The sequence below is a fragment of the Hetaerina americana genome, unplaced genomic scaffold (assembly GCF_022747635.1).
Source record: "Hetaerina americana unplaced genomic scaffold, ioHetAmer1.1.p SCAF_11, whole genome shotgun sequence".
In the NCBI taxonomy this organism is placed as follows: Eukaryota; Metazoa; Arthropoda; class Insecta; order Odonata; family Calopterygidae; genus Hetaerina; species Hetaerina americana.
The window spans coordinates 41800712-41809840 of record NW_027286181.1 but is presented as its reverse complement, the minus strand read 5'-3'; the positions used below and the strand labels follow the sequence as shown (position 1 = coordinate 41809840).

At 40.8% G+C, this 9129-nt stretch overlaps 1 protein-coding gene across 1 annotated transcript; it reads right to left on the bottom strand.

The window, feature by feature from the left end:
• Positions 1-1196: 1196 nt before the first annotated feature.
• On the bottom strand, positions 1197-2800 carry LOC139701163 (uncharacterized). The gene has a single exon (XM_071599738.1). It carries the CDS (start codon positions 2798-2800, stop codon positions 1448-1450), a length of 1353 nt encoding a protein of 450 aa, XP_071455839.1. The 3' UTR covers positions 1197-1447.
• Positions 2801-9129: the final 6329 nt, after the last annotated feature.

The window sequence follows — 9129 nt, the reverse complement described above, 5'->3', positions numbered from 1 at the left end:
GCGACTATGCAGAAATATAGTTTAAGAATATACCTTTCAAATTTTTATAATAAAACTTTGTCTTGTCGCTAGGTTCATATTTTATTTCAAAACGTTAGTTACTTTCTGCCACAGCAGACAGCCCTCACAGATAACGGATTTTCTATTGTATCGCACATTCTAATAGTTCGCCGTGAGAAAAGTACTATGGAAGAACCACAGCCTACACACTACCACAGCAGGATGCGTATTGAGTGGAAGGACGTTTAGACACCAAGATGGTGGCTCTAGAATTACTCACCGACACGTTAGACCGTAACAAAAGTGGACAGTCCTCGTAAATTAAACAACCAATTGCGTCATGATGTATATAATTCAGTTGCTACGTATCCCCAAAATTATGAATCCGATGCCGATTTGAAAGCTTAAGCTATCACTTAAGAGGCTCCCATCGATATTCAATGTATATCTAATGAGTTATCAAAAACACTATTTCAGTCGCTCATTAATAGCATATGTCGTCAAGATTGGAATTAACTTATAAGAGTGGCTTTCACATCGGGTATTTATCACCAGGAACCATGAATCGAAACCATTTGATTAGGTGAATTGTTTGCCAACTGATTATCTTTGACCTCTTTTTATAAGATGTACCATTCACCTCTAAACGAAAAGTTCCTATGCTCAATCTGCTATAGATACCCGAAGGGAGATAAGACGAAGCCACATCAAAGATCAAGTTTGTTATATTAGAGTGTGTTACTGGGAATTTTCAATCTCCTCGTTAATGCCTTAAGAAATAATAAGAGCTTAACAAACAGCAGCCTAATTGTCTTCATCATAAGTTATCCTCTCTAAGATGCCATAGGAAAGTTACTTCATCCATCCACTCGACTTATAATTTTGACTTACAAGAGGCAACTGCTTAGTCATGACTACAGGTATACTTTGGAGATAAACTTGAAACTGCTTGAAAGTAAAAAGATGAGTACATCAAGCTCACTCTCTCCTGCATAAGTTGAACATGTTTAGCCATCAAAGCGACCAATTACTCTCCATAATTAAGAAGACACGAAAATACACGCATTTCTTTCCCGCTGTGTCGCCACCAAAAACAATTTAAAGTAAAACGTCTTCCAACAACTTTTCAAATGTAATAATTGGCATTTTAGAATACGTATTTTACGAAACATTTCATAAATTATATATTATCTCGTACAGCAAGTCACATGATACATTAATGTTCCATTTTTTTAGCCAAGATGCAACAACACATGCAATGACACATATATGTTCACTCAAACGGAATCACTGTCTATTTAAATTAAAGCCAAAAATAATCTACATACATATACACATAGATAAAATTGTTCCTCCATTTCACTTCATAACATAACACAAAAGTAAATAAGTGATGCACTCTTTCACGCCGAATACTATTCGGGGAAACCTTCGTCGATGTAATCGGTCATTGAGAACCAATCGGAATCAACAATTCAAACGCCTCTTCTAAAACTTCCACCAAGCCTTTCTTGTATGCTGGATTATTCTCGTAGCACTCCATGATTCGATGGTAATTGCTGCCTTTCGCAGGCTCCTCACCTTCCTCCTCACCGTTCTGGGGTGCATGCTCGGAAACAAATTCTGGGTCCAGGGACAAAACTGGTTTCAACATGAAAGCCATTATGATACCGAACGCCTTGTATTTGAAGAGTAAATCATGTCTTAATTCCGCGAGTGTGATGGGTGGCGATCCCTTCCCGAGGAAACTCAATGTATCAACGAGGGAATTGTAGTAAGCCAGCATTATTTCGTTGATGTGCTTTTTGCGGATGGCCCTGTTGGTGCTCAGGTACAGGAAGTAGACGATATCAAGACAAGGATGACCGTAGCGGGACAGCTGGAAATCCATAAACTTGGCGTCGACGAGTCTCTCCTCTCCCCCTGACTTGTCGTACCTGAATAGGACGTTGTTTATCCAACAGTCTCCATGGCACAGGACGTTGCTGGCTTTCGGATTAACGCTCACCAACTGGCAAACTGTCGACCAAGCACCTTCCAGGATGCCTGCCAGCTCGCCGGCGGCAGCAGCCGCTGCCGCCCGCTCGCTGATGTCACCTGCGAGGTCTAGGGCGACGTCAATACTCCCCAGGAGCATGCCGTAGGCGTGGCTAGGTTGACGCTCGTCGCCTTCCACCGTCTCGTAGAAGAGCAGGTCCTTCTCAAGGGAGGGTTCCATCCCCAACCAGCCCTTTGATTTCTTGGTCATCGTCCTCTCCGCCCCATAGGAAAAACCGTGGAGCTGCCCCAACCTCCGCATTACCAGCAAACAGTGCTCGAGGAGATACGAGTCGTTCATTGGGGCCTGAGGCGACCGGTAGCCCACATCGAATGGATCTTCCATTACTATGAGGTTCTCCTGGTTGTCCGAGACGGCGTAGTAGCCGTCAGGAACGGGCGGTGCCATTCGCCTCCCTCCTATGGTCTTCATGTATGGCACGACCTTGTCAAAGAAGAACACCTCCCTCCGGAAAAGTCCTCCTGTCTGTACGATCTGCTGCCGCACCTCAGACTGCGGCAGACGCTTAATCATGAAGGACTTGGTCTGGACCATGGCCTTCCCCTCGGCCCTGAACCCGATCTTGAACCTGTACACCGACGAGGTGGAGCCCTCGATCCTCCTCGTCGCTGGCTCGATGACCACCTCATTCAACGGGGATATTTCGGTGATCTCCTTGCCGGTGTATTTCATGAGACAACTCAGGATCACATCGCGGCTGATAAACTCCTCGACGGCCTCTCTTTCCACCTCTTCCTCCATGATTGCTCCGCTAAATGACAAGAGAGCGTACGGGCACTCCCTGACTCGAGCAGCTTGGTCTAGGGCTATCGTTTCATCCTTATCTTGGGGCGCGTCACTTCTGAGTTCTTGGTGGGGAGGCGAGAGTCTTTCCGTTCCACCAAGTCAAAGCCTTCCTCTCGGTCGCCTCCCCGCTCTGTCTTGCATCCGGTTAGCACGAGGTTTAAAAAAATATGTAGGATTCCTTCTGACTCCTTCCCGGGTGCGTATCTTTTTGGTATGCAAATGTTGCCGTAGAGCAGCCTTACTAAATGAAACCATACGGTATAATACAGGAAGATGAGGTGTCTTCATAGGACACATACCACATTGGTGCTGCCAAATAATCCTTTTTACGTATTACGTATTTTATTAAAAACTCGAAATGAATTTCGTGTGAATCTATCGTAATCCATCTCTTGTATACGGATATGTAAACATAAACATTAATAATTTACATGTATTTCCTTCATGGTTCTCTAGAACAGCATGATATTTGCCTGACAGAAAGTTAAGATTTGGGAAACCTGTTCATAACGTCCCTAGTAGAATCACACCTATACCTTACCGGTTAATTAGAATTTTGATATTTCATCGTATTTATTAATCGGTTGACAATTTCTCAACACTTGCTGGGAGCATTTTGATTTTTAGTTGGTGGTCCATTTGTTTCGCTATTCAATGACCGTATTTCATCCTCTGAATTGAAAAAGGACTTCTAGAGGATGAAATAACTCTCTGGTACGTTTCTTAATTTAACCACGATTTCCTTCCTCCGTTGATTACCCAGATTTTCAAAATGATATCAGTTTTTGCGGCGAGGCTCAGTATTTGCCTTTTGAACTTATTTTGTAAGAAAATATCCGTATAGTAGTTAAGATAACAACAATAAAGATAAGGGGGTTTGTAGATCACTATGATATTATAAAAATTGTTAATAAAGTTGAAATATTGACATCAGTCAGGGAATAAGTGAATACAAGGAGGGCACATGAATTATAAAAAGGGAATAGTTTAGCAAAAGTTTACATTTCCCTGGTCTAGGTCGGGCCATTTCACAACACTCCCCGAAGGTGAGTGATTTGATTCGATCATCAGTCGTTGTCATTCATACTCAAAATGCTGCAATCTGTAGATTGAGTTGGGAAAGAATCGCAATCCAATTCTCCTAATACACAAAGATAATGGCGGTAATAAAATTGGGATTAAAAAAATTGTCTTAAAAGAGTTGTGGTAAGGAGAGCTACCCGACATTGCTATCTTCAAACTGATATACGGTGTACGTCTGACTTCAGCTTTCAAAATATTGGTGACACACCTTCGCTGAGTATACCTTATCTATTTGATCAAAACCAATTCCGTCAGTTTTTACCCAGTAGCTAATCGCGATTCTGGAAGGCGTGAGGGCAAGGCGATTTCATTATATTTGCTATCGCTTAAAAGACGAGGGAAAGCATTTCAATTATTCTCGGAATTATTTTTCAAATACTGGTTATCCAGAGAAAAAAGGCGAATCGAAATTGACGTTGTTGTGCCAAGAGAGACTAAAAAAAGCTATGAAGATCTAATTACAATCATTTATATTTTTTTACTCAAGTAGTGTTGTAGGAATTCAAAGTATGCTTAAAGACTAAGCGTTATGCAGACCAAAACACTGTGAAAAATTACAAAATCTTTGTATTTACTTGCATAAGTTGTTATTGTAAGTGCACCAATCTATTCCGGAACATCAAAACATAAAAATTTAATTATTTAGAATCCTATATGATTTGTTCGTGAAAACATCCAAACTAATGACTTATAAACGCTGACAATTGTATACATTAGACGTCATCAAGATGACTTCAGCTATGCAATAGTTTTACGGGCATAGTTCAAAGCGCTAATTTAACGAATCAAATTTGCACAAGGAATAAACTCAGTATTTACCCTAATTGACCCTAAGAGTTTTCTAATCAACAGTGAGTTGAGATATAGGGTTTCGTGCGAAGTGTTTTACGTGCAATTTTATTTAACGCCTAGTTTTACGCCGTAGAAAGCTGGTTTGCGTGGTGGCTAGTGCACTGCTTATCACCAGGAAGGTCCCAGGTTCAAACCCTGTCGGTGGTACAATTTTTCAGTGGGATCCCCATCCATACTTGGGGTGAGTATTTCAAGTATTTTATAATATGAAGAGTATATCAAGTTGGGACCGCCGTCCGTCTGATGAGACGCTAAATTGTGGACCCCTTTCTTTTAGAGTATGCTAATACCGACGCCGGGTTTCGAACATGCAGGATATAGACAAAGTATATTCACCGTCAATTTTAATTATCTCCTACGCGATTGCTGTAATGTCTATTTTCATCTCTAATGGTATGATGAAAAATTTTTTTTTTAATTTATCCATTCTACTATCAATTTCCCTGATTTTATGTACGTGATCTGATCTACCGCAGGAAGTAGGGGCCTGTAGTATGTCTTTAACTTCCTCAGAATAAGTAACCAACCTCAAATTTACGCAATAAATTTAAACTGTATTTAAGCCTAGGGTCAAGTACTGGCTTCCATTCTAATTCCTCCAATAGGGTCGTGACACTGTTACCTTATTCATAATAACTTTTCACAAACCCAGCTGCTCTACGCTGCACTCAATCAAGTTCCAAAATTAAGCCTACCTCGTGAGGATTTTGCATACCCGCAGCATACTGAAAATGGGACCCAATTAACGTGAAATATCAAAGGTCCTTGACCATCTCATTACAGTGCCCAAGTATCCTTTTTATGAATCCTAACTTTTTATTTGCTATTTCGCAAATTGCACGAGTGTGTTTTTCTCAGGGACATATTGTTAGTTATCATTACACCCAAGTATTTTACCGATTCTATGTTTGTTATGTTGGTTCCCTGTATACTGTGTTTTCGGGTGAAAAAGTCTTCCTCCAAAAATTAATCGAAATACATTTATTCAAATTAAATTCTAGCTCCCATGTCTCGCACCACTTATGGATTGCCGTTTAAGTCTTTAGTTAATGATACTCTATCTTCATGACTGGATATTTCCCTTTATATCACTGTATCCTCTGCAAATACACGAAGTTAACTAGAAAACTGAGACCCGATGTCATTATTGTATAAAATGAGTAATAGCGGACCGATAACACATCCTTTTGGGACACCCGATGTGACACTTACTGTGTCAGATGATACTCCGTCTACAGGATCCTGTATTACGACCCTTTGCTTTCAGCCTGTAAAGAATTGATAATTTCCAGTCTCTTACATATATATTAATCCCGTTGCTTCCTAACTTTTGGAGAAAATTCCTGTGAGAAACTTTGTCGAATGTCTTTTTAAAGTCTAGAAACAATATGTTGTAGCATCAACCTGAGCATTATTTTCTCCCGAGACCAAAATATCATGAACGAAAGGTACCAGTTGGGTCTTGCAAGATCTACTCTTTTGGAATCCGTGTTGGTTTTTTGTAAGTATATTCTGAGAATCGATATATTTCATGATTGAGCTTACAATTATGTACTCTAAAATTTTGATGCGATGGATGTGAGAGAGATGGGTCGGTAATTACTCGGATCTTCTCTGTCGCCTTTTTTAAATATGGGAGTGACTTTGGCTACTTTACAATCTATGGGTACTGCACGATCATTTAGGGATTTATTACATATTGTTTCCAAGAAAGGAGCTGATTTGATCAGGGCTTGGCGATTTGTTTGGACTGATACCATTAAGTTGGCGTTCGATTCCAAGAGAGGGTATTGAAATTTCAGATATTGGGTCATTGTTGCCCCGGTTAATGCCTCTACATTCTATTTTGCAAACCTTTCTTCCCAGTTTTATCTTTTTGAATCGGACGATAAACTTCATAATGACCAAACCGTGATACGATTCCGCATCCGCTGTGCGAATTAATCACGCTGTTCTTAAATCTGTGCCTAACCATGATAAAGCCTGAGTGATATCTCCCTTTATCCTCCGGCATTTTTCATGCATGCAAACGTCTGTTGTAGATTTTATCACAAGGGTTCCTTATGATTAAACCCTTTCTACGGCAGAACTCTATTATTGTCACCACGCCATCATTCCTTGTTCCTAAATCGTAGTACCCTATCTCACTGACATCGCTTCCTTTACCTACCGACGCGTTCCAATCTTCCATCACTATCAAATGTTTCGCTCCAAGAGCAATGGTAGTTATGGCATCTAATTGATCGTTACCCTTTCGAATTCTATATCCTTATGCTTGCTTGTTGGCATGTAGACCTGAACAATGACCAAGTTCGTTGGTTCAGCTATTACTTCTACATACTAATCCCATCTCGATCCCTATACAATAAACATCTCGATCCCTACTTGAGGTGCTTTGTGGAGGGCACTTTGAGTGAGTACGCCGTCCGTCGGATGGGACGTTAAGCTGCGGACCCCTTGGCGCCTTTCGTTAAGAGTAGGCTAATGCCGACGCCGGGTTTCTCTCCACCCTTCATCCCTTTCCAGTCCATCCCCTATGGCTCAAATGACCTCAGCTGTCGGTCGCCTCCCCTCAATACTACTACTACTACGAATAATATTCTATCAGTCGCTTGCTCTGTATGCAACGCTATGTCCTACCTTTTCGTTCAACGTTATTGTCATCTCTCATTGAGTCTCTTCCTCTCCACTATACTTGTATATTGCTGTATAGCTATCCCTCCAGCAATCTTCGCCAACCTTCCATTTCACCTCGCAGTACTATAGCGAAAGCCTTGCTTTTCCCGCTGTCAGGCACGACACAAGCCCCGGATGTTCGAGTCCTGTCGTTCCCAGAACTAATATCTATTTGTGTCCATCATGATTCATGGGGTTAGTAATTAAGAGGATTCCCGGTTTCCCCCTTCAAATTGTTTTTAATATGACCCCGTTACTTATTGGCCGCCCCACCGGGTCAGACACTCTTGCAAACTCCTCACTGATGAACAGACACTCCGCACACTACCTGTCCTCTGGCTTCTATCCTTCGACCTTCGAGTAAATAACATAGATGACCCTACCAAGATTGAGTTTATATCATTAGTCTCGCCAGCATAGCTCTAGGGGCCATCAACACGTCCTTCCTCCACGTCAAAGCTGCACGAAAAGTCTATAGGAACAGACATTTCCATATTCCTCGTACCATGCAATAATTTGTGTGTTTAGCTACATCAGTGTTTTTTGGTTTTAAATAAAAGCTTTCTCATACTTGGGTTTTCTTTAGTTATCATTGCCTAACGTGCAGAGGAAGGAAGAGTATTTAAAATCTGCCTGTGACGGTGTCCACTTGGCTATCACGCCCAACAGGAACGTTATTACAGATATTATTCTCCTCACCAATATATGTTAATAGTTTATCTGGCGGACGATGCCAACCACCGTATTCTCACTATTCATAATTGCATTAATATTGCAACGTATAATTTCTTCCTCTTCACTCACAGCGCACACGAATAGCAACGTGCAAGTCATCGACTTTTTGCCATGGTATGACCTGCGGGAAAGTGCTCACAAATTAAGAGCAATGATCCCCAGTAATCGCTGTAACTGCGGGAGGTCTATTACTCTGCAGAGAAGGGAAACGCGTCATCCCGTCTACTCTTCGATTATTTAACCGTTTGAGAGCGCAAAATGAATGAAATACTCTTCGCTGGAAAATGTTTACATGAGTCTATTGCAGACGATCACCTGTTGCATTATCCCATCAATAAGAGCTGATTCATTTTCAGAAGTGAACCCTGAAATTAGGAAGGGGAAATCGAGCTGAAATGTGAATGGCATGAGTAGAAATAAATTAGTTGGACGTAGTCAGCCAGCAGGAAGAACTGGTCCGCTATTTGCTTCCTTTTCTACAAGCAGGTTCGATGAAAGAACAATCCCATCAATGAACTCAAGACATTCTATTTTCGTTCTTGCATGAATAATAAATCATTTAAATTAACTATTTTAATGAGGGGGGGTTTAGTGAACAGGAAACACGTTCACATTTGAGTTCATTGTAATCATTGTTCTCTGAATTCTTGAGTATCAGAAAGAAACTAAGATGAGAAAACCTAGAAAAACCCTTAAGTCGAGTAGTAATAGTCGAGAGTGCTGTTTTAACCAGCGAAATAGTGGACAGCATTAGAAGTAGAGATTTTATTGCTTATTCTCCTATAAAAATCTTTATATAGTAATTATTCACTAAATATGGTAGTTCTTTACCTTTGTCTTCAGTCAAAGAAGAGCGAATTTTACTGGGGTGAATGGGTCCAAATACGTGCGTCTTCGAAGTTTAATTCAGGATGCTCGTTAATAAGTTTCATGTGAAA

Bases quoted from the DNA above. Each gene is read 5' to 3' on its own strand.
- LOC139701163 (XM_071599738.1), bottom strand. From the start codon at position 2,800: ATGGAGGAAGAGGTGGAAAGAGAGGCCGTCGAGGAGTTTATCAGCCGC.